The 26,128-nt window shown below is 35.3% G+C and overlaps 1 protein-coding gene across 8 annotated transcripts in view; it reads left to right on the top strand.

Annotated features, from left to right (window-relative positions):
- The window catches only part of heph (polypyrimidine tract-binding protein 1 heph), a 308,076-nt gene that overhangs the window by 192,664 nt on the left and 89,284 nt on the right, over window positions 1-26,128 (top strand). For 4 of the 8 annotated variants that reach the window (XM_013322440.1, XM_013322439.1, XM_013322441.1 and 1 more), the window contains one exon: window positions 12,212-12,268. The exons of the other annotated variants lie outside the window; for them this stretch is intronic. In XM_013322440.1, the coding sequence (XP_013177894.1) occupies window positions 12,212-12,268 (57 nt within the window). The remainder of the gene's footprint in view (window positions 1-12,211; window positions 12,269-26,128) is intronic. 8 annotated transcript variants of the gene reach the window in all.

Here is a 26,128-nt window from a genome sequence, read left to right as displayed (position 1 = left end):
TACTTATTTATATGTTTAGTATGACATGCCTACTAGAACCTACAACTCTTAATATTTTTTTATTCATATTTAACGTGTAGCGGTAAACTTTTTTTGAGTAAACATCAGATTTAAACTTTTTGCTCCGTCATAAATTAAAGGTTAATTTCACATCCAGACTTATTAAATAAATTAGGTCTCAGTAATGACCTAGATGTGACCTTACGTTACTTTGAGTGATACGTGGGAATGGTTATTTTAACTCTTTTTAAGGATATTTTAACGAGTCTAACTTTTATGATTAATCATAATTTTTAATTTCCAAAACATTCCCGTACAGCATTCTGATCTCAAAAACAGAGAGAACTCACGACAACATAACATCACTATAAATAACAATTAACAAACAGCATATTTTACTTTTAATTTTTATTTCTAGTAAAGAATTGGGAGAATTTTCCGTTATATTTGTCACAATCCTTTTCTTGCATGAAGCACTCCAACTATAGATAGGTATGTATATAATCAATAATATATTAATTAATCAGATGGCATCTATTAAAGTAAAATCAAATCTATCAAATCCTAAATTAATATTCTACATTTCCATGGCAACAAACAACCAACCTCGAACTAAATAATTATAAAAACAATTTGGTGAGATGTTTAAAATTGTGTTTTCCAAAATAAACCTCGTGTATCTGCGGGCTCGGTGTGTACAGGTAGCTGCGATGCGCGGTGATTTACAGAGATCACGCGCCGAGTGAAACATGCCAGTGCTATCGCTTTTCTATCACGCTCTACAGGGCTGCCAACTTTTAATAAACGAAGATAAATATTGGCTGAAAAACAAATGACAACCATGACTCTACTAGATAATAACCTCTATTAGACAATAAAAATGACGGCGAGTGTCTTGCATCCCTTTATATTTAGTGGGTGAAAAAAGTAAATAGGACGATAGTGACTTGTTTCTTACCGATATATACCATCTTGAAAACATCAAATCACGCTTCATAAAAACCCTAAATAATTCTGATCAAACAGCTGACAGAAGGTGACAGCCCTATATATACAGCTTTTAATTTCGAAGAGTTGGATTCTGATATGCCACTACTAAATAATGTTCGATTTTCACGATCATAAATTCAATAAAGTTCAAGTTTTTTATTTATTCGAAGCGAGTTTAGATTTATAGTTATTGATAAGTAAGATAAAAAGTTTGAACGAGCAATTTAGTGTTTGTTGACATTATTTCGTGCTTATTTAAATACATTAATGCGTACCAGAACAAACCAGTGGACTAGTTAAATTTTTACTTACATTTTTCAATTTCTGTTAACTCTTGAATTGTTGATTAATTATCCATAAATTAATGTCCAGAACTTAAACAATTTGGAAGCATTTGCCAATATCTTTTTAAAAGCGCTTTACATCATCATATTATATTTAATAAAGTACATAATATCAATGCGATAATGGTACTGTCCTGGCTGAGTCCTTTATTACATCATCAATGTGCACACATTGTTTAGAATGCGAAGCGCATGCGTGTTTGCATAATGCATTCGATGACGCGACCCGCTGCCCTTCCTGGTCGGAATTAATGAGTCTCACCAAAGCCAAGGTTGACGACAGGGGGCGCGCCCGTCTCAACAATACTCCCGCTAAAATCGGACGCGTTAGGACCTCATTTGAAATGTAGATTACATTAGATCCTTGTCTTCAATTCACTATAATGATTGTGAGCTTAATTGGTTTTGGTTAGATTGTTGCTATGTAATTTTAATAACGGTATATATTGTAATTTACACTGATATGGAATACGTATTTTCTACTAATTGTTCACTATTGAAACGTTTGAACATAATCACACTATACCTAATCTTTTTTTTAAAGACATTAAGAGGGATGATAGTATTATTGCACGTGTTTCGGCAGTCAACTTAATGTTTTAAACAAAAAAAATTCCATAAAATTAAGTTGGCGTAGTGGCGAACAAAACTGCTATACCAAGCCAAGATAAACAAAGGGCTGTGGAGTTAAAGAAAGAAGAATAACGTCACATTTTGTGTCTAAACTTCTCCATATTAACCTTCACACGGGCAATACAAATAGACATACAGACTGACAAATTTTAATATAGTAATTAATTAATTCGTGCGATGAACCCGCTTGCGCCTTGCTTATATATCCGTTTCCGCATAAAATTAATTGGGCCGTGACACGCGGAAGGATGCGCGCTGGCAACAACTCATGTAAATTGCCCGCGCGCTTACAACCTGCTGGGGTGGATAGGACCACATAAATTAACATCACCATACACTACTATTGAAATAATCAATCAGATCTATGAAATGTCACAAGAAATTTTTATTTTAAATTTTGAATATATTCAATCCCAATTATTTAAAATCTCAGTATAAAAAAGCAAAGCAGAGTTTAACGAAAATATTTAAATCTAAGAATATAACTCTGATGTAGCTGGAGACATTTATAGAAGTTTACGATTAGCTCGTACCAGCGCAACGTACCTTTATTATTTTAAGTAGTAGCGAAATGTCGCTGCAGTGATAAAATAATTTTAGCGTAGCTTTTGGCATTTTGTTAGCGTTCCCGGTTAAATAAGTCGAATAACTTGAATATAATCAAACAAGATCAGTATTGTATTGTCTAAATCTAATCTAATTAACCTTAGACACGAGACCAAATGTGTTAACGGGTACCTTCCGAAAGCTCGGGCTGAGAAATTAACCACGCAAAATTGATACTTCTCCCCTAGGATATAAAACCCCCATTGCCACGACAAGGCATCTCATTAGCATTCATTGTGCGCTCGCGGCCGCGCTCTCTCGAATAAAGCATCTGTTAAATGTCTCGTGCCGGCTAAAACTTGGCCGTAATTATCTGTTAACATTCCTAAGTTTGACCCCGCGAGAATCACGGCCAGAATCGAGCACTCGCAAACTCCGCACGGGCCCTCCGGAGGCGTTTTACTTCCCTAATAATCAAGCTCATGGAGATTTTTAATGAAAAAGATCGTTCGCCGTTATTTAGAAAGTTGGTAAAAGGGATCTCCGTTGGAAGTTTGTTTTGATTTAGTACTGCTCTACCGACGTTGATTGTATCCTTTTCGGTGGCTTTGCATCGGATTAGAACTAATTAAAAATTTGCGCGGGTCGCGTTGATTGCTTGCGGCTTTGATGGATGTCGCCGATTACCCGTCAACGTGATCCTTATCACTTATATAAAAAAATAAAATTCGTACTAAAAATTTATTTACGCAGAAGGCCGGCGGATAAAAAAAGAATCAATCGCTTCTGGATGATCCGAGCAGTATCCATTGGCCTCCCTAATGGTTTTCAAATAAAGCAGACCGACGCTAATGGTTCCGAATTTGTAAAAAGCGTTACATCGCACTAATTGATATCAACTTTTGTTGTTTTGTTTTCCGAACGAAACAGGTAGGCCTATTTTGGGTGGAACTTGATTATTATTTCTATATTTCGTGTTTTGTTTAATTTTACCGTTATGAATAAACTGAAATACAACAGATATTTTTGATTGATGATAAATTGGCAGTGGTAGTATTCTTTACAGATAATTTCCGGCGCTATATTGTGATATTTTGATCATTTTTCTGACACACCAAATCTGTTATTAAACATCTAGATAAAATCGCCGATTCGTGATTTGTTATTCTTTTCTATTTAAATTAAAATTCAGTTTACAAATTTAATCGCAAAGTATTGAACGGCGCCAGTTCATATTTCCCAACTTTGATGGACAGAGTTGCAAAGTCAGGTCTATGCGGTGCGATGAATAAAGTATGTCATAACGTCATAAGTCGACATTAATCATGACTGACAGAATAATTTGGTCCGACGTTATCGTTTGAAAGTAAACTGAATGTATTTTGATAGATTTGCAAAGGTATATATCCCTGTATCGATTTTCAATTAATCTTTTGTCCCCTTTTCTCATTTGGATGCCTATCTCGCCGATGCGGGAAATATTCTGCGGATATTTTTATTTACTCTTCCCATCTTTTGTTTGGTACAACGCGGCAACAAAACAGCTAGCTACGGGCTGCAGCGGCGCGGCGGCGACCTCTCTCGTCTGCCACGAGACCTACCGTCCAATGCTAAACAAACAATATACGGACACAAACACTGGAATAGTTTCCTAAGACGTTTGTGAATTTCAACTTGTATTATTTGTTTTGCATGTTACTCTGTTTTGCTTAAAGATTTCCAGTGAATAACTATTTAAATATGAAAGTAGTAAAACATTAGAAACCATTAAATTCTAGTAAAGGAATAATATTTTACGTCTTCTTGATATTGATTGACGAACTTTAAATGTAAAATAACTTAGTAATATATTCTCAATTAACCTTCGTGCTTTATAGAAAGGTCATTTAATATTTCAGGTCGGACGCTGATGGACTATCGATTTCAAATTAGGTTAAAATAATATGTTATTTCAAACCTTTACCTAGCAATCAACAAACAATGTCGGCCAGTAGCGTGGGTATCAATTAGGATCTTTGCTTTTACCAGTCGAGCCACGAAAATAAACTTTCCCCTTCAATGTTTACACAGTAATTTATAGTTATCAAATATATCCTTCTTGCTCTTTAATTTTTGTAGGTTTTTCTAGGTAGGTTATCACTTGGTCGATATCATTTCTTCTTCTAGTGCCACTTTATTGCTATAGGTTGGCCTTTAACTTAGAAAATTTATTCCGGTCTGCGAGGCCAAAATCTTCTCTGGTGATGATCCCTGTCTGTTTGTTAATATTGCGTAGCAAAGACGAAGAGACGCTAGAAGAAAAAACAACAGTGAAGACTAACATTTCATACTAGCGTTCTACTAATTTTGTAAGTTAGCAAGCCGAGACTCTACGAAATAAATATGTACCTCTAAAACATATCCTTATTTTTATTCTATCATAAAATTAGACGTAATATTATGTTTCGGCAGGGGAAACTGATGGTAAGATCATTATGTACGCAGTTATTGGAACTCTAAACACCCAATGGGTTTACGCTTACGCAGCGAGTGCAGGCGATGTGTAATTTGTGTTCAATTCTCGTCTATTTCGGTATCCGCGCCGCGCAAAACAATCTCTGTTCATTAATAAACAATACGAATGTATGATTTTGTTGCTGTGTATATTTTTTTTTATCAAACAAGTGACTGAAGAACAGTAATAATTGAATACAATTATTACCTTACTAATATTATAATTGCCAATGTTTATTTGGATGGATGGATGTTTGTTTGAAGGTATATCCAGAACGACTGCATGGATCTCACTAAAATTTCTCAAGGATAAAGAACAAAGCCTGGAAGAACAGATAGGCTACTAGTTTAAGTTTTTTTGATTCCGCGCGGACGGAGTCGCGGGCGACAGTTACATCAAATATATTTTGCGTAGAGATGATAACCTATAAAATTTTAAGCCTCTACTGTAAGTATACGAAGTGTATTAATTTTTACAAAAATATTAGCCGCATTTCGCAATATAATTCATGGCAAAATATACGTAACTTTATTAAATATCGCCTTCTTTAGCCAGGCGCCTCGGTTAGTCTTCGTTTTATGGCTCAATTAAAAAAAAATGCACGTTTTATACGTCAGAAAATATACACCTGCACCTTATACTTAAATTAAAGGACATAAAAAGTTAAGCGTTGATTATTTTGAATCCATTTTTATGGTTTGTAGTGATATACACTTTTAATAGACATGAGTAATGAATGGAAACCATACTAATCTACTATTTAACGATGCAATATCGTGTTTGTAAATGAAATCGATATTTGTTCTAATTTGTGGTTATATAGATTTTTTTAAAGAATTGACGTGAGGTCGAATAACTCGATCGAACAAAGCGACGCTATACGAAAAATTGACGAAGTAAAGTCTCCCCAAGTATTCCGTGATCAAAGGGAGAAGCATCGAAGTCGCGGTCGTAAGCCCTCGACAACATTTTGAGCATTCCCTTAATCCCAACATTTTATTTACTTCGGGAATGTTGACTTTGAAGGCGCGGAAACTAATTCGTAGTTAGTCAACTTCGTGTCTTACTTCCTTGAATAAGGTCTTTTGATACAATGAAATTGGTAAGAATACTTACGTTAAACTATTCCAAACTGGTTTCAGGAAAAACGTTTTGTTATACAAAAAGGAATTAATTTAGTTTAATCCTTTTTGCTTGTAATTCGAACCTTTAAACCTACTTACTTAAACTAATAGTTCAACTATATTTAAAAAAAATCCGGCTAAAAACTCATCTTTAATCAAATTATTACTTATCTGTATATTCTTTTTTTAAGTTCCAGTGTATATTATTATATTTACACTAATTAGTAGCATAAGAGTTGGAATGTACGACAAATAATTGGTACAAAGAGAATATTACACGTTATAATTAATTGACAATCCATTTAATTAACTCAATTATTACAATAACTGTTTATCAATTTGTATTAACTTTATGAAGCACCTTTCAGAGGTCGGAGACCTGTAAAAGCGACAAGCTAGAGTTGACGATGGATAACATTAAAATGATTAATATTCTGGAAACACGTAAACAGAAAAAAAATTAAATTAATTTCACTTGGCATATTTTATAACGTATTCATTTATTTATCATTTTTTTTAATATAGTACATTTCATATCCAAAAAAAATATTATATTAAAAATAGAACACCACCGGCTGCGGAATCCCATGACTCAAACAACCAGTGGTCAGGGCTGCAGAGATAGGAACCTTCTCACGATGCGCGCGGTTTCTAGGATAACTGCCTTTTGTATCAGGCCCTTAATCCAACTGTTTAGCGAGAGCTTCTTTAGATGTTGGTCGAAGCTCTTCGCTATCAGTCCATTCACCGATACGACTATCGGAATAATTTATTATATTTTTATTGTTATAAGTCTGACCGAAATTTTTCACATAAAGGTTTGAAACAAAGGTTGTTTGTTCATCAAATTGAGTCGCTTGACATTACGCGAGAACAGCCGTGTTAATATAAATCATTGTGAAATTGTGAGAAGCGCCATTAAAACATTAGACACATTGTGTACCTTAATAGGGGCATAACTTTGTCGGTCTGTTACAACGAAGTTGGCGAACTTCTGACAACGCATCTTCCCCTAGTATTGTTTAAAGTTTATTAAGTTCTGAACATCGCATGACGTGCGCTGACTGCCGCTACATGGCTAATGAACAGAGCCAACGTTTACACAACATTAATTGTCTTTGCTTTTATTTTTTTATCTACACGAAATATCGATTAATGTGTTTGTTGTGAAAAAAGTAGGTCTAGTTCTAGCACTTTATTATATAAAATATATGAGATATGAAATGAATTTAAAGCGGTTAACATCTTGGAGCTTATTTTAATAGTTCTCCACTTAAAATAGGTATTATTCCCGTATAAGATTTCTATCCGAAACCAAGTTTATAGTGTTTTAATTTAATAACTCATTTAGTATTCTTTTATACCCAAGATGTCTCTTCTAATGTACGGATGGAATCTTGCTTTTTCGTACACATTACACAAATGTAAATAATTTGCCTAACCAACGTCAATAGAGAATAATACAGTGTATTAACTTCGGCATACCTCGAAGCGAAATGCACGTTAAAATAATTAGTTAAGATGCGCTTAAGTTTCATTTAGGATGCGTTAGTTCCGTGCTTTTGATTTGCCTCGGGCGCTATCAAGACCGCCTCGTAAACTTTGATAACACGTGCTGTTACGGAATGTCTTCGGATTTGCACCGCGCCCGCGCTCATGAATCCCGGAACAAGCGTTCGCATGTCAGTGGTATTAACAAAGCAAATTGAGTTTAAGATACAAAGCGCGAGTTACTTTACGTGGAATTGTTCTGTTTAATAGAAAACTGATTTAAGTCAGTTCTGGAGTAAAGCTTATTATTTGTTCTTTGTAATAGGGAAAAGATTTATATTACAATGTAGTTCAAAAGGTACACATTAACTGTGGATTATTTATTCTTAGATTTCTAATAGTTTGAATGCGCTCGATAGTTTATGTAAGTTATGAAGTGTTAAATAACATCATAGTTTATTTAACCTTAATCAGTAATGCATAAATACTTTTGTATATTTTATACTACCTGTCGAACGTGAAAAAATAAAAAAATAATAATTTAAGGGTTGGACTTACCTTTAACATTTAGGGGGATGAAAAATAGATGTTGGCCGATTCTCAGACCTACTCAATATGCTCACAAAATTTCACGAGAATCGGTCAAGACGTTTCGGAGGAGTATGGGAACAAAAATTATGACACGAGAATTTTATATATAAGATTAAGTTGAATTTACTAAGAAAATTAATTATATATCAAATTATAGACGAGAGAAATAAATAAAGGTACTATTATATACACATTAAGTTTTTGCTGATTCCTGTGAGAAAATAATGTGTGAATGCGGTCGCACTTATTTCTCTTTATAATTATTTCTACATTTGTCTATAGATACTAAAATACGAAAAAGGATTTAATTGTTTATGGAAACTCTGAAGCAAGAATAACCTAATAGTATGAACCATCGAAAAGGAGATCATAGTTTCCAAAGTCATTGGAGTATAACACTGAAATAGCCAATGAAAATCTTACTAATATTATAAATGTGAATGTTCATTTGCCCAGCTCGCCCGGTGAAATACCACGACCACACAGAAGACAGGCGTCAAGCGGAAGCAATTCCGCGTTTCGTCTGATGAGTGTGCGTCCCGGAGGCCTAATTTAGTCCTATTTCCCTTCCCACCCTTTTTCTTAAGGAAAGGATGGGAAGTGGAAGTGGACTTTCCGGATGAGAGGATGCATTGAAAGGTAAAATATTTTCTTTCTGTGCTTCCTCTCCTCCGTCGATTAAAGGTAGGCAACGCATATGCAATTGCGTATGACTATGGGCAACGGTCACTTCGCCATTTCAGCGATTTCAGGTGGCCGCTCGCTCATTTGCCACCTTATAATATAAAAAAAAATGTGAATATTTGGATGGATGTATTTTTGTTAAAAGGTGAAAGTATCTCCAGAACGGTTGAACGAATCTCGCTGAAATTTAGCATTGATAAAACAAAGTCTGGAATAATACGTAGACTACTAATTAAGTTTTTTTTTAGTTCCTTGCAGACGGAATCGTGGACGACAGCTAATGACTAATAAAAAATAAAAAAGCTGTTAAAATCCAGTCATCAATCGTTTTAAAATTATAAAGGTGATTATATAATTCAGTGTTTATGAATAACAAATAATGATACAGTACCAAATGGTTAGAATATTACATACAAATTGTGGTATCAAATGGAGCGCGCTCAATAATAGAGTTTGGATTCCATGCTCCATTACAGTCCTTTTTGAGGTACGAATATTAACATAAAATCATTTAGTATCTGCGAGATTTTGATCGACTTAGTGATTTTAATAGAATCATAATACGAGTTCAGATTTATTCAATACAGAAACGATATATTTTAACAATAACTTAAAAATTCGTTGGTCTTTTTTCTCTGAATAAATAAGGTAACCGAAAATCTAAGTTAAAGAGAGTGCGGTTTATTTTAATTTTTCAATATAATTAATTTTCATTTATCCGATGTTCTTGCGGTGAAGGAAAACATCGTGATGCAACCTGCACATATCTGAGAAGAAATTTAAAGATATGTGTGAAGTCAACCAATCCGCACTTGGCCAGTGTGGTTGACTATGGCCTAATCACCCTTAACTTAGGGTAGGCTCCGAGCGCCTCGGTGGGGACGTATAGTGAACTAATGAAGATGAATTCGTTTTTATTAAAGATAACTTAAATTTATAAAGTTAAAAATATAAGAAACGACATATATGTCTTTGTTACATAAATATTTATTTGATTTGTCATAAAAAAATGTTTCATTTTAAAAATAAGAAGAGCTTTTCTTTATTAAAAATTCTAACAAAAACAAAAACAATATTATTTTAACTCAATAATATTTTTGTAAACATATGAGAAAGTATAAGAAAATAAAATACGTATTCTCTTTCGATATAGAAAATAACGCGCTACATGTGCGGACTTTTTGCAGATAAAATGTAATTTTTATATAGATGATTTTACCGTGCACGATGCAATAGGTTGCGCAGCATTACAACCTGTATATAGATATATTTGTACGTATATAAGTACCTATGTAAACTTTTTACAATGTAAAAGAAGAAAGTTTATTTTTACTACAAAGTATACTAGATTAAGCCTATGCAATTGATGAAAATCTAAATAATATGGTTAATGTAAAGCGGTGAAATGTTTTATTTTTATAGTACTTAAAATTTTCAAATACATGTTTTCTGATTTAAACGTGCCTTTCTAATGATTAATTCGATTACACACCACCGCTACAAAACGCTTCCACCAGCTACAAAATGGCGATAATCAAACTGGCACAAATTACTATGTCGGTGGCTCAGGTGTTAAGCTCTTGACTTGCAATCTGCAGGTCGTGGGTTCGAATCCCGCCATGTACCAATGTGTTTTTCGATTTCTGATTTACATTTATCCGACGTTCTTACGGTGAAGTAAAACATCGTAATGCAACCTGCACATATCTGAGAAGAAATTCAAAGATATGTGTGAAGTCAACCAACCCGCACCCGTAACTTACGGTAGGCTCCGAGCCCCATGGTAGGGACATATAGTGACCTGATGAGTTAATACCCAGTCCAAGAGCACCTAACAATGAAATACAAAACGTCGCATTATAGATACCGCATACAAAAGACAGATCTGGTCTAGGCTGGACGGTCGCAGGTTAAGCAGGCACCGCATCCATCTTTATGTTATTCCTTAGAGAGCTCTACGTTAACGCTATTTAAAACAAAAATAGACGTTCGAGGGCAAAGATATTGTTACTAGTAAATGCTACAGAAGCAAATAAAAATGATTAAAAAAAAACAAATATAATACGAAATACTAATATATTTTTCTAACAAAAAAGAAAACATGTTACTTGTTAAAGCAGTATCTTTATTATATTACATATAATGCCTTTAGTACAGCATTTTCTTACGTAAATCCTGTTTACAATTAAGATATTTATGAAATGTACATTTACTTAATGAAAACGTAGCAAATACAAGATTCATGGTCTTTATGATTCGGATGAAGACTTAAGTAATGCACTAACTTCTTTTCAACATTACTGAGAGCGCAGATTCAGCTGTTAATGTTATTAGATTCGCAGACTCAAGTTAAAGTACTAAAACAACTCGAACAGTTCTCAGAACCTGAAAGTACACTTAAATTTATTTTATAGCACGTAAATAATTTAATAGTGAATATCTAAATTGTTTTATATTTAGTTTTAGAGTTCAAAGTACATTACAACTATGGTAGTATGTGGATAACATAAGAACTTTCTCTTCAATAGTAAATAGAACTAGACTATTTAAATTTTGATTTTTTTATATCATAAGGAGCGAGCGGCCACCTGAAATCGCTGAAATAGCGAAGTGACCGTTGCCCATAGTCATACGCAATTGCATATGCGTTGCCTACCTTTAATCGACGGAGGAGAGGATGCACAGAATCCTCTCATCCGGAAGGTCCACTTCCACTTTCCATCCTTTGCTTATAAGAAAAAGAGTGGGAAGGGAAAGAGGACTAAATTAGGCCTCCGGGACGCACACTCATCAGAGGAAACGCCGAATTGCTTCCACTTGACGCCTGTCTTCTGTGTGGTCGTGGTATTTCACCGGGCAAGCCGGACCAATTCGTGCGAAGATGTTAAAGCGGGCTCTACCATAAAATTGAATTATTGTACTTTAAAAATGTTTTATCAACTTAGAAGTAGCGAGTAAATTGTGACAATTGCACTAAATCAAAATCTATAAACTCTTACAATGACCTAAAATAGTTGCATATTTAATGTCAATTTCTGTTACTTCCCATTTGTATTATATTATTGTCGAAATATCAATGTATTCACATCTTTATAGGACATACAAAATTTGTAAATATATTTACATTATAATAAATACAAAGACTCTGCAGCCCTGACCACTGGTTGTTTGAGTCATGGGATTCCACAGACGGTGGTGCTGTATTTTTAATATAACATATTTTGAATATTTTTTTATATATATGAAATGTACTATGTTAAGAATATGATACATAAATGAATAATAAAGACTAATAATGTTTTTTTTGTTTGCAGGTGAGTGAATCTACTCTACTAGAGTGCAGCAACGGGCGCTACACAGCGTCCGATACGGTGAGTTTCTCTCATACATTGGTAGTAAACGCCTTGTAGACGACGGTTGAACTTCATTTGTTTTATCCAAAAAATAGTTGTTTGAGTCGATGTTGTCTTTATAAGCTGTTATTTACAAGCTTCTTAGTAGTAAGCCACGTTCAGTAATAGAGAAGAAAAGATATAAATCTATTTGCCAGTGAAATTAGAGGTACTAGAGTAAATAAGTTGTAGAAATAATATTACGTTAATCGGACACCTATTGCAATTGTCTTTGTTGCTTTCTTAGATACTTTACCTAATAATCTTAGAGCAATTAAATGTTTTTATAGACATCGAGTGGTAGTATATAGTATACTTAATTCAGTGGCAAGAGTCCGGTGCATCGGCCCTTGCTGGCCACTTGACTCGGCGCCCGTTCACGGTTCGACTCCAAAGACTAATTACGGCCCAGTTTTTGCCGCCTCACTCTTACACGTTTCCATTGCTTTGAAAAACTTCAATCGTTTCCTTATGAAGAAATATCAGTCCTATAACGATGATACAGAGTTTAAATTCACTATCTAAAATGTTGCATTCAAATTATACTTTTAAATTAAAAGGTAATAGTTTTTACTGATTAAGGTATATTGTTGTTCAAGTGTTATCATAATTATGTTATAATACTACGGATCTCTCTAGTGCTGTTATGTATTTTAATTTACCTTTAATTTATTAAAAGTAAAAATATTTATATCGTATACTTATAATGTAAATCGTTTAAAATATGACGTTATTTTATAATTAACCATAACTGCGATGTAATCGAGGCGTGAACAAATATTTCTATAAATATATTATCGGCCAAAATATGTTTCCAGTCCATTTAACTGGGCTCAAATTGCATTATTTAAACTGGTGCGGAACGCGAAAGCTGATTTCCGCGCTGCACAATGAGTAAGTATTCGAGAATGTTCGAGTATGCATAGCTCAGTTTAATTGACATATCATCCCGCCCAAAACCCAGGTCCGTAGTGTTCGCATCGAAAAACATCTGAATAATTAAATTGCAATCAAATACCTATGCCGGAATACCAAAAACCGAAGCGTAACGTAACTCGACTCCTCTGCAATTATACTTGGGGATATATGAGTCAAAAGAATTTCATTTAAAAATAGTATCCGGGCGTAGTGGCAGCGATCGCGCACGCCGGCCGCTGCATGTTTACCAATTAGCGGATAACACGCGCTCGCCTTCCCAGAACTACATTCCTCTTTTTTCTTCCTGAACGTTATTACTTTCAGCACTCTTTTCGTGATCGATTAAATTAGACGTATGAAAAATATTATCATAGATCTAAAGCTATATAATTTTCGGTTTTTATTTGCTTCATCATCAAACCTATTTTAATATTGATTGATAAAACAATTAAGATTTTAATATTACACTTTTTTGTTACTTATTTCTTTGGAATTTGGATTCTTAATTGTAGCCCCCTTAGGATCGCATCATCTCGCGTACATTTTACTTCGACATGTTTTTGAATTTTTAAATTACTCATTGTGCGATGGAATGTAGTCAGTTGCATCATCTCTAGCCGTCCAATGAAATGTGCACTTAAACCTTGAAGCATATGTATCAAATTACAACAACTACTCTATGAGATAGAACCAGATTCTGGCAGAAACTGAAACTGTCCCAAGTCTAGAACATAGGCCTCCCGAGGGTGACACTAACGAGTGTCAAGCTAAATTTTTGATTGTCAGAGTCGAAACAGTAGTAAAGCTAAATTTTACGCTTTTAAATTATACAGAACTATAAATACTTGAGTGTAATCCATAGTTCCCTGTGCTACATCGCGTGTGTAATAAACCACTGAGATATGTTCCATGAATATCTTCTGAGCTGTGATAAAACAGCATATGTATAGGTGTTTAACGTATTTAAAACACGCTATGGAATCATTCACCTGGAAACTAACGAGATAGTGCAAAATATTACGGCTGCTTTCTCGTTCCCGTAACTAAAGTTATTCAAGTCCTAGTATTTATCGATACCCGTTTATACATATCGATGTATTCGTAAACTCACGCCTATAGGTTGTTATGAATGTGGTTGTTTCAAATGCGATTATAACTGTGCACCGCTTTCACCTGGTGTATGCACACGCAATTTATATTGCACTGATGTAGAACGAGCGTTGCAGCGTTGCTAAATAATGAAGCGTTCTAAACATTAATTTTGTTGAGCCGTATATGACAATATAAGTAGTCTATTATCGCGATACAAGCTTTATAAATCTCTCACATACTGCGATTTATGTCTACTTATGTCATACCTTAAACAGAAGATGAAACGAAATTCTTCCGACGATTTTAATTTTCGATCTGTCGGCGCGCCTGCAATCTCAACGTACGCCATTGTGAAACCAGTATCTTAAATGTAACCGTGGTAACCATTGTTTCTCATACAAGTAATCGTCCAAGTCATCGACAGAACCCGTTCCACACCGGCGGCGGCACCGCGTCGTAGAATGTTATTACCTCGACCGGGAAGCGCGGGCGCAGCGACGTGCAACAGAGATGCACTGCGAAGAAAGTGCTGAGAGAGAGCGGGAAGCGACTAATGGCAGGAGGCAAGGGGTCAGCGAAAGTGCATTGCCTCGGCCGCGGCGCTCCAGCCGATGGGAAATGTAGTTCTCGAAGTACGTGGAATATTTACCGACATGGGAAAAATGGGAAATTGTTAATTGTAAACCTGAATGAATAGGTTTCTTTTGAAAAGGAATGTTACAAGTTAACGGTGTCTACATTACAACAGTTGAAATAAAATCTCCCAAATATTATCTCTGGATATAACAATTAGGTACCATGCTTTATGGTAATAATCAACTCAAGATTACTTTGAAGATTTTATCTTAATTATTGAAACTTGTTACGGTTTATTTTCAACAGTTATCTTAATTAGTTGATTTGTTTATGTCGTATCTGATTTGCTGTTTACTAGCTATATTAAAATATGTAAGAGATAATTTATTTTTACGTTTAATTTATAACAGTATTTTGTTGATAGCAAATCGTTATCTCTTGTCGGTGGAAATATTGGCTGGTACGATTTAGAGATGTTGCTTCCGTTATCGGAAGTCATGAATTTATCTGGTAATTTTCCTACTAGTTTCTTTACGATCGCCACGAAAAGAGTTGGGTGGGCGTCTTTTATTGCATCACACAGTATTCTTAAAAACACAAACAAGTTAAGCTTGGTAGAGATTAATTGAAACAGTAAACCAATTTGAAATTTTAAAATGTTATAATACAAAACACATGAACAGAAACAGACAGAGGATAGACTACCTGACAAGAATCTTTTGTATCTATTATTTGAGTAACTTTTTCGTTTACATCTCGTGTAATTATTACAACCGCGAGAGCTTCAATAAATTCTTTCTTTTTGTGTTAAATACAAAACTGACTGGAGCTTAAATTTAAGGGTGAAGCAAGAATGAAGCGTGTCAAGTGGGGCTTAGAACTCTCGAGCAGAACGGAGGGCCGGTTGGCTGTCGAAAACAAAGGAGTCGCTTCGAACAGCCGAAGGTATTACTGTACCTGTGCTCTTTATTAGTTCCCACTCGAAGACTTGTAACCACTGTTACAGAACTTTTAACTAGATATTCATTTAAAATGTTTAACATTCCAAAAAATTAAAAAACGGAAAACTCTTTGGCGTAAAAGTACTCGTAAGTATCGTAAGTTACCGGGAAAAATCAGTAAAAAAGTTGGCTACACGTCCAGGTGTATTGTAGATTAGGTACAACTTTCTGAGCGGTAGTTTAATATGCAACGAATTTAATAGTTAATGCTCGTGCGACGCCGAGCGAGCCAGTGTGTTCACAAATTACTCCACACTTACAGCCCGGCGGGGATACACCGCGCCTAGATTTATGTGAACACTTCGACTTGCCAACCCTACTCCAGGCCGTTACCTCCGAATGTTATCCACCAAAAACACATTAACAAACATTTTTAACCAACAATTTTCCAGGCGAGTTACGTCGGCGAATTAACGACACCTTAAAACAATTCCGAACACACTTTCCCCATTATATGTAAAAGTAATAAAAAGTCACCGAATCGCCCAACTTTTTATGCTAATGTTGAGATATCGTTAAGTATACGCGTAAAGTAATTCACTAAGCACGGTCAGCCGCAATGAAACCTGAATTTATTCATCGACTAATAAAGTATTAATTGTCTATTTTAAAAATTTTATGAGATAATAATGAACCTTATTCTTTCATGATAACGAATAAATCATCGGCATTATTTTTAATAATACCTCAAGAAACATAAGCAATTTGAGAGTAAAGAAAGCACACGGTCATTTCCTGATAAAATTTATATTTTGATTAATTGCTATCACAAATGAAGTATTACCCGTCGAAGTCGTTTTCAAAATCCACCATTAATTTGTTAAAAAGGCAGAGGTAAACGGTGTGAAATTTTAAGAGTCGTTGCCGAAGTGATTTACGAAAAAAAAATATTCGTGAAAATACGAGTCTTAATGCCCACTGTCGACAGCTAATTATGAATTAATTTACAACAGATTACACATTCTCCTGCAGACATCACGAGAAACTTTTTAATTGAAATTCTTTTGGGAAGTAAAAAGCAATTTCATTTTCCGTTAATAATTTCAATTCTTTGGACAAACAACAAATTCTAAACAAATTATAATTATACAAAACTTATATTTTATATTAATTATAATATAATTGTGATAAGTTTTACTTCATTTGGTTTTGTTAAAAATGGAATATATTACATTTTGTAAATGTAACGTAGGTGAAAATGAAATTCATCAGATTCCTAGCCAATGTCTAAACTAAACAGTAAAATGGAAACCTTGAAATTCTTGTGAATCAAGTTGAATATTTACAAGTGTAAAATCAAACGGGTAACGAAATAGTAAACAGTTTCTTTCAAAACTAAGAAAACGGTTTTTTAAATTTTCATTATTCAATATTTAGAAGACGTAGTATATAATTTTTTTTAACAATACGATTTCAGCACTCGTGTTTAGAGACGTCGCCTTCTAGCGTATCTCTGCTTGAGTTCTAAAGAGCAAGTAAATTTGTTGCGTAAACATCCGGTGCGATTCTACGGCGCTTGTTTCCTAAATATATCTGCGGTAGTTAACATTCAGATCACAAAACGTGAAAAATAAACGTCATTTTTTTTCTCACACTTTTTCGGCAACCGCTCTCAACGACCACTCAACCCAATTCTTTTCATATCTATGACAAGCGGTATACTGGTCGCTTTTAAAGAAACCTATTCATTTTGACCTCAAGACGGTGTTGAACTTAATAACGGGGCTGGGAGCCGAACACGGCGTCGGGCGAGTGAAGCGCGCATCATCATTACGATTTAATTTCAAGGGAAAGCGGCCGTGACAAAGTCTACGGTGCCATTATTCCGTTCCACCTCAGAGGGTGTTTAATAAACAAATGACGCGGAGTCTCATAATGATGTACCGACTCCCCCAGCCCGCCTCGCGCCTTATAAAGCCTACTGAATGGTTCCAACTGTAAGGAAAACACGAATTGCAAGCGGCTGAATTGACTCTACACACTTGTTTACTATTTCACTTACGCAGTAACTACATGACGATGAGTTTAGTGGAAAAAAACGTAGCCAAATTAAAAGATGTGAAAATACCTTGTCTTGATCTTTAAACTGGCCAATTACTCTAAAAATTATAGTCGTTTTAAACTGTAAAATTAAATGAAGATAACAGGCGTTTTGTCTGCTCCGAAACTTCCCCTTCCTAATTTATACGCTGAACTTTATGTCTTTGTAGACGTGATCTAAGACTGTTCTCCAACTTTTACCATTTTCTTCTTCACACCATGTGAAATGTTGAAAATTGTGTGACGATTAAATATTCCACTTTTCTTGCTCGTCTTAAAAAAAAATTCTCTTTTCTTTGGTCAAATACCTAAATTTATCCTGGCAATTTAGAAATTGTGTATATTTCATTTCCTGAAGATGATAAAGTAATATAAAATTAATCAGAAGAGTGGATGGAACAGTCACTGAGGCGCTGGCACGTTGACAGCCGTAGCATGTATTGTTTACATTACTTCACAAATGGGCTCGATACTTCCACGGGCATTAGCACCTGTCACAGTGTCGCTGTCTTAATAACAGTATTTATAAGGAAAACTCGGTCGAACACGAAAATACAATTTGGTAAAAGGTGGAAACTGTCACAGTAAGGCAAGTGAAACATTAGGCGGGCGGGGCGCAGTCACGTGAGCCCGCCCCAGTGCGCGCCGCCGACGATTTAAACAGAATTACTGACTACTAACAGGTAACGTGTTACCAAATCATGCTTCACTCGCTCTATTTGTGTTACGACTCATCAATTATTTGAGTCATATGTAAACAGTTGATATTTTCCAAATAAACCTAGACGTTAATAAACATCTAATAGATTTTACAGTTTGCATTCATATTTTTTATCTTTCTCAGTTAATGTAAATGTGTCTTGAAAGTTATTACCATTATTACAATCTAGTTGGTGCCTAGTTCTAGTTCTTGTTGAACTATTGTTTGTTGGCAAACTTTCCAAGTGTAGTAAGTTTGTAAATTAAAGCGCTCTATCATTTATATAGATTTAATCAGTAATGGTAGTGGCGAGATTAACCGATAAAGGATTATCGTATGATGAACACGTCCCGGGGGCCTCTGGCGGACAAATCGGGGCTATCGCCACAAATTCACCCGCAACAAACCACCTCGTGAGGGCCCAAACGAAGATTAATAGTCGGCGCGCAGGATTACGGCGGTTACGAACGAGCATTCGCCAGCGAACAAACGCTCGTTGCGAACTCATTTTGCTCTCTACCAACGTTGTTATTAAGATTAAATTAAATTGTTTTGTAGAATAGTACGTCGTACCTTTAGCGGTCTTTAGCTTTTATTTTTATGATTTTATTCTACGTTTTTATCTATGTTTACAAACCATATAATACGTCTGTATTATCTAAAACTTTATAATGAATATAGTAGTTGGTTATACAGAAATCAATCATTTTAATAGAGGATTGACTGAGGAAATACGTTATGTAACAAAAATAAAGTTGTCACAAATAAATGTCTATAATGTGCCAAAGAAAAGTTTAGACCTCCCGATTCCAAGTATAAAGGCACGGATTCAATTCTCTACGCGAGCGTTAGAAAAATAACAAAGCATCCGAGAAGAGGTCCGGATCTCATTTGGACAAATCGCTCGTAGCGGTCAGGTCAGATACCAATAACAAGGGACTCGCGTGCTATTGTACTGCTAGCCGTCATTAGCCTGCTTCCGTATATTCCTTCCATTCGCCATTTACAGGCAGCGGCACCCTTATTTCAATAGCAGTATGAGATAAACTTGATTGTCGCTTTCGACTCGTCGACCGTCCACAGTGCAACATGAGGAGCCAATAAAAGTGAACAGCGCGTCTTCAAGCGAATTTATCACTAGTTTCGTAATACTTTTTATTGAACTGTAAGGTGATAAAAGACCAAAACATCCACCTGAATACAAGATCAATAGACGATTACTGTAAGTCATAGGGAATTAGTTATACCATATGTTTTTTGGACATGATCATGGCGATCCGCGACGGTTGTTATCATAACAACGATTGCCGTTAGGTTAGTTGGTTTGTAAGTTAAACTGATTAATTCGACGTGTTAGAAATACGCAATGGTACAATTCTGGAGCAAAGTAAACGAGATGAGCTTTATATTTAAGCCAATTAATGAAAGCGTCGCAAACTCGCGGTGGAAACATATATTTTCATCAAGATAAAGACATCGCTTTAAACGTATTTGGGCGCGTTAATAAGCTACGTTACGCAGTAATTAATTGGATCGATCTACTAATATTGAGGGCTGAGTTAAAAACAATTTGTGTCATATTGCAGAAGCGTTAGAATGCATTTTCGTATGGCAACCGTCGCGAAAGCTAATACAATCATGGAGTACTTTACTATCTTCTTATTTAATTCAGCTGCTTCCATAATAAAACACGGGACAGTCGTTTCAGAGAGCAATGCAAACTCGAACTTGTTGCGTTTTACTTAATTAATCTCCGGCTAGATCAGATAAATAGTTTCCGTATAAACCAATCTCATTCAGCCTGTTTTCGATGATGTCCAACTTTACGTTTATATTACTCACTAATATAGAATCTTTGCACGTAAAAGACATACATAAGTTTTGTATGTTGTTGAAATCTATAGAGACTTCTTGTTAAGAGTTGTTTGATAATTTTACGACTTTTTATATTCGAGCAATTTTTTTCATTTAATGATCTCACGAATGTTCAAAGTTTTCTTTTATACGGACATCGCATTAAGCTTACGGATAAAATTGATTAAAGCATTTCTAACTAATTAGTATATTTTATTATTTACAGTCTTTACTTTCTAAAATAATATTACGCAAGATAAAATGCTGCTATAATATCAAGTCATATTTATCATTATGTAAAAGTGTTTCCAGCAAGAATTTGAAAGAAAGAAATACATTTATTCAAAAGAAAAGGTGTTCATTCGGCATGTGCTTCGGCGGGTATTCCTATATTATTAATGGCGAAGACTAGTTAAATTGCCAAATCGTTGCATTAATTGAAATCATTAGATTAGTGGCATATATCAATTTCATCTTCTTCTATATCTGAATAATAATGGACTAGAAACATAAAGTTAAGTCGAACTATCAACAATCGAGTGGTTAGAAGGGGGTACGGAGGCACAGGGCCTGGGATCAAGTGACTGTTGTCAAACATGAGTAATGGTGTTGTCAAGTGCAGTGGCTGTGCGATCGGCGTGATTAACTCATCCAGCGGGGGAGGCTAGTTGCGGCACAATCGATACCTTTCCTTCGGGACACAGCTTTGCAATCATTATAGCTTCGACACTTGGAAATGAGACGTCTTTATTTATTTTCTTTATCATCACATTTATGTTCTTTAGCCGCTGTCTGATTTAAATTTATTATAAAGTATAATACTAGAACATATTCTAATCGCGTCTACATTTTGACAAACTTTTTTGTGTTGTCAACTACATACGAATACCAATCTAGTACCGGAAACTAAAAAAAAAACGCATCCGAATGTACACATATTCCTATTTTGCACTTTACTTTGAATAAAAGTTTCTTTTTTTCTTATTTATTTCGTGTTGTATAAACAAATATGAAAAATGTTATCGGTAATGCGTAAGGCGTGTATTGTGTAACATAATTCATAAATTCTGCTTATGGGAGGCGCGTCGTGCGAGCTGCGGGCGCGGGCTGCGAAATCTCGATGCGTGCGACAAGCAGCCTAATCCCGACTTAGCTGACTCAAGGAAATGACAGCTCATGCAAACTGCCTCTTCATTCCGACGCCTCACTTCTTTACTTATGGCGTAGGCGTGAGAAATGTTGACATTGCGATTCCCACTTTATAATTGTGACGAATTTGTATTCTAAATATTTTTTTTTTGTTTTATAATATTATTGATAATAACATATTCACTTTTTTGTAACTAGAAAAAGGTTTTTGTCTTAATTTATTATTATAGATATAATAAAATGTTAGTATATCTGTTACGTAGCAGATGATGTAAACAAAACATTAATTAATTTTAACAAACGAAAAACATCACAGACAAAAGAATCCATAACATAGCTACAACATTATTTAGAAAAAATGGGAATTTATATTTGTACGAAGAAATATTATACTTTCATATTTATTATTAAAGCAAATACTCAAAATGAAGCTCGTATTAAAACGATTGTTGTTTTGGGAGCACCCCATTAATTAAAATTAGTATACTTGTAATCCTAAAGCCTATCAAAAGAGATTTAATATGCCCACTAGCAGATAATATCTCTTTGTGCGTATCTCAAAGTGAGGGCGTGCCTTTGAAATACATTTACTAAGGCGAGACCCGGCAACATGTATATTTTTCCAGGAATATCATTCGAGTTTTGCAGTTAATTATCCCACAATACGTAATCAGAGGTATATCTTTAAGTAAATTGTTAGGATAATTTCAGCGGGTAGCTTTTAAATTATTAGAAATGTTTCCGTTTAACGAGCCGGCCATTAGGCCAGAATTTAATAAGCCAACGATTTACAATCATTACAGAGGGAGATGAAGAATTATGAGCTCCCTTCTCTCGCTCCTGCTCGCAAGTCATGCGCCGTCTTTATTGTTTATCGTAAGATCTGTCAAGGTAATCGGGGCCAACCCTAATAAAGGTAAGTAATTCTAAGCACACTGCCACATCTCGGCCCGACTTTCTGACATCTGTGTTGCCCATAAGTAAAGTTCAAATGTTGAAATAAGGGAATGAAATTCGAGTTCTAATTTATGCTTACCCACATGAGAATATTAAGGGCAGGGAGATGTTGGTGTAAGATATGAGTTGGTGCGAACGCGTACCTTGCGCTTATGACGTATGCCAGGCAATTAGTTTATGTTCACCCTCTCCTTGTTAAGGGTAAGCAGTCACTCATTAACTATGTATATATAAGTTAAAGCAGATGTAATTTCAGAAACAGAATTAAATAAAGGATCAACTTGTGCGTCAGTAGTGCTGCCTGGCTTTTCTCGGGAAAATAAACAAACGAAATGTATGAAAGTTCAAATTACGTATTGATTAAGTTTCTAGTTAATATTTTATCAGAAATAAATATCAAATATTTTGTTCTTCTTGTAGTCAAAGTATTAAATGTTCAGAAATTCATTTCCGTATAAAAACCTGTTGGCATAAATCCGTTGGGTCTTTACTCCATTTGTCCCGGCTTAACAGATATTGCAAAACTTCGTTTTAGATAAGTAGCAATAAATGCTGCCTCGCTACACCAGTGCTTTTTTACTGAATTAAAAACTCAATCCTTTTCTTCCGACAAACAAGAGAAGAACTTACTATCTAGCTTTTTGCGAGTTTAAAAAGTATCCTCACTTTGAACACAAAGTATCCATAAAAATGTCCAACCTCGCAATTAACACAATTCCACTTCGCCCGCGACAGTTTCGAGATAAAAATGAAAAAGAAGTAATGGATTGATGTCAAACTTGCCGTGAAAAATTTTAGTCAATGGGGGAGATAATTTCCTCGGGAGAAGTGTTTTATAAAATTTCTATGAAAAATTGTCGCCGTTGCGCGGTCTCGGGGGCGCGCCGTCGCCTGTCGCCTCGAGCCCCGTACCCCGAGCCGGCGCAGTAATTTAGCCTCATTTGTTTTCTATGAATATTTATTAGCCGATTCGAAAACAATGACCGTATTGAAATTTTGTATGTGCGACACACACACTCGCTCGTATCGAAAATATCGTTTCCATCCAACTTTTCTAATTACGGTCGCTCCCGCGTTCAATTCAGGCAATTAGTGGAAGTATAAAAATATTTGAATTTTTAATGAAATTTTTCATTTGAAACTTGGTCCGGCTCGAGCAAAGGCAGTAATAAAACCGCGCACCAAAAGCGTGATATTTAAATTTACCGCCGCGCCAACTTCATCGCCGGCGACAATTCAATTACAACTAATAGCCCCTGATTCATGTTTGTATTGCTAATTAGTCGTCGACTCAAGTTTTGTCACTCCTCACTTGTGCCGCCCTCGTAGCCAACGCGGCTCCGTGCTCGTCGCTTTGTGTAATAGATTGTTCTTCACCGAATGAGGCTCAGCCTTAAACGTTGCCTTTTGTTTGTGCATAATTTAATGTACGTCTTTTCGTTCCATGACAACGTCGGTGTTGTCTTCCTTCGCTAGATAAGACACGGCCAAGTGCGCCGTATGCGATGTTGTGGAAAAAATGAGTGAAATAAAAGAAAAGCGAGAAATGTTTTAGTGACATTTAGCTGAATACAATATCTCGCTAAAGGTGGATAAGTCGCCTCGACGCCGTCCAAGTCGCTTACTGAAACAAAACAAACTTGTAATAACTATTTTGAAACCGCAATGGTCACTTGAGAATTAAATGTGGTCATCTGCATAACATTTTACTTTGTAAATAACGAATATTAAATTTTAAAAATTTGCCAAAATACTTAGAAAAATGTTAATAACAATATTCATTTAGCAATAACATTTTAGTAAGTCTCACTTAGTATGATTGAACACGGTAACTGGTTGCGAGAGAATCTGTAATACAAATTACTCCACATAAAAAGCGTCCGGCTGTCGCTCCTGGTACAAGTTTTAAATAAGCACCGCTGCCAGTGTACTCTTTATTTGAATTTATTGTCACTAACTTTACATTTTAAATGGTAATTGAATGACACTTTTGTAGCTGCGAGTATCTAGAAACATTACAACAAATATTTCTAATGCATGCAATAGAATCTAATTTAAACGGGCAAACTAATTCAATAAGGTATTAAGTGCCTTTAGGATTAAAGTGTAACGGAGCGAGTTCTGGATACCTTAATAGGATGAGGGAGACACGTTGATAGTTGGTAGTATTGGCATTGTATTGACTGGGGCGCGGGACGCGGACGGGGGCCGCGGGCGACGCGGGAAGGCACCTGTTGCGCTGAACTATTTTATTAGCGCGAGTGTGTCGGTGGCCCATTCTTTACGGCTCTTTTGTTAGCGTCGCGTTAGTTCGCAGCGAGCTCCACCGATGCGACGGCAACGCGACGTGATTGGCCCGGTTTATAAAGCAAACAGCAGGCATATTTTCCGTTTGTGCTGGCCTTTTGTCTGTTATCATTCATTCTGTATGCTTAAATTCCAATTCCGTCGCGTTTGCTTTCGCTGTTAATATTTTTCTCTTGAAAATGTCTGACTTGTGAATGAAAGATGCCCTTTATGTTGTTTGTTTTGTTATTCGTTTACGTTGATTTTAATATTATGTAAGAATAGAGTTGATTTTTTTACCCAAGTTAAGGCAATCTGCATTGTGCAGTTGCAAGATCCACATGTCAGGATTGTCATCCCGACAGACGGCATTGCGGTGCTTGCATAAATTGAAGGCTTTGCCGCCATAACGCAGCGGGGAATTTCCCTCAGGGTTATCGACGGAAAAAAGCGGGATTCATCTCGCACTTTCAATGCTCGATTTGTAATTCAATATTAGCCATTAAGTTCCATGAGTTTATGGATGCAATTTTCATGAATAATTTCCTTACATCAAATAGTTTATATTTTTTTAGCTGTTTTTAAGAAGGGTTTTTGTATTTTATAACATACAATTTTTATTTTATTTATGTAACTGGCTCGATTTTGGGAAATCCAATCCCTATCGTTGTTTTTCCTCTTCATACCTATGTCATTCTATACTTTTGTTGAATTTCTATCCAGCAACTAAAAATAAAACGAAATCCCGTGCATCACACGATGTTTCGTACTGCAAGCTGAATTCTGAATATAATTAATACAATTTATAGTTTACTTAGTAAAATCCTCTGTCTTGTTTAATCTTAAATAACAAAGCCCTATTTTTTTCAAGTTAAGAAATCGCTTCAAGTCTTCTTAGCCTGAACGGGTATTGGTGTATACGTTTAAGGCAACTTTCTTGACTTAGAATTCAATAAAGCACGCCAAAGAATTTACTTCTCTCTTTGACTAAATAGCTTAAAAGATTAATTAAAGGGAAACTTCCGACGGATAAGGTTAACGTTTTAATGTAAACATTAAACTCATGGCTTTAACTTAGTACGCGGTTTGATAAGAAATTGCTTTAACTAATATTGTTATTGTGCTATTCAATACTTAAGTTCACCTCTATCTAGGCCTTAGTGTTATTTTAGTAATACTAACCTAAGTAAGTTTAAGTAATTATTAAACTATGCTTATGACTGTAACATTTTTATGGGACTTGCATCAGTCGTTTCGTTAATTGCT

The sequence above is a fragment of the Papilio xuthus genome, unplaced genomic scaffold (genome assembly GCF_000836235.2).
Source record: "Papilio xuthus unplaced genomic scaffold, Pxut_1.1 DF825928.1, whole genome shotgun sequence".
Lineage (NCBI taxonomy): Eukaryota > Metazoa > Arthropoda > Insecta > Lepidoptera > Papilionidae > Papilio > Papilio xuthus.
The sequence above is the reverse complement of the archived record's forward strand: the minus strand, read 5'-3'. Positions and strand labels throughout refer to the sequence as shown.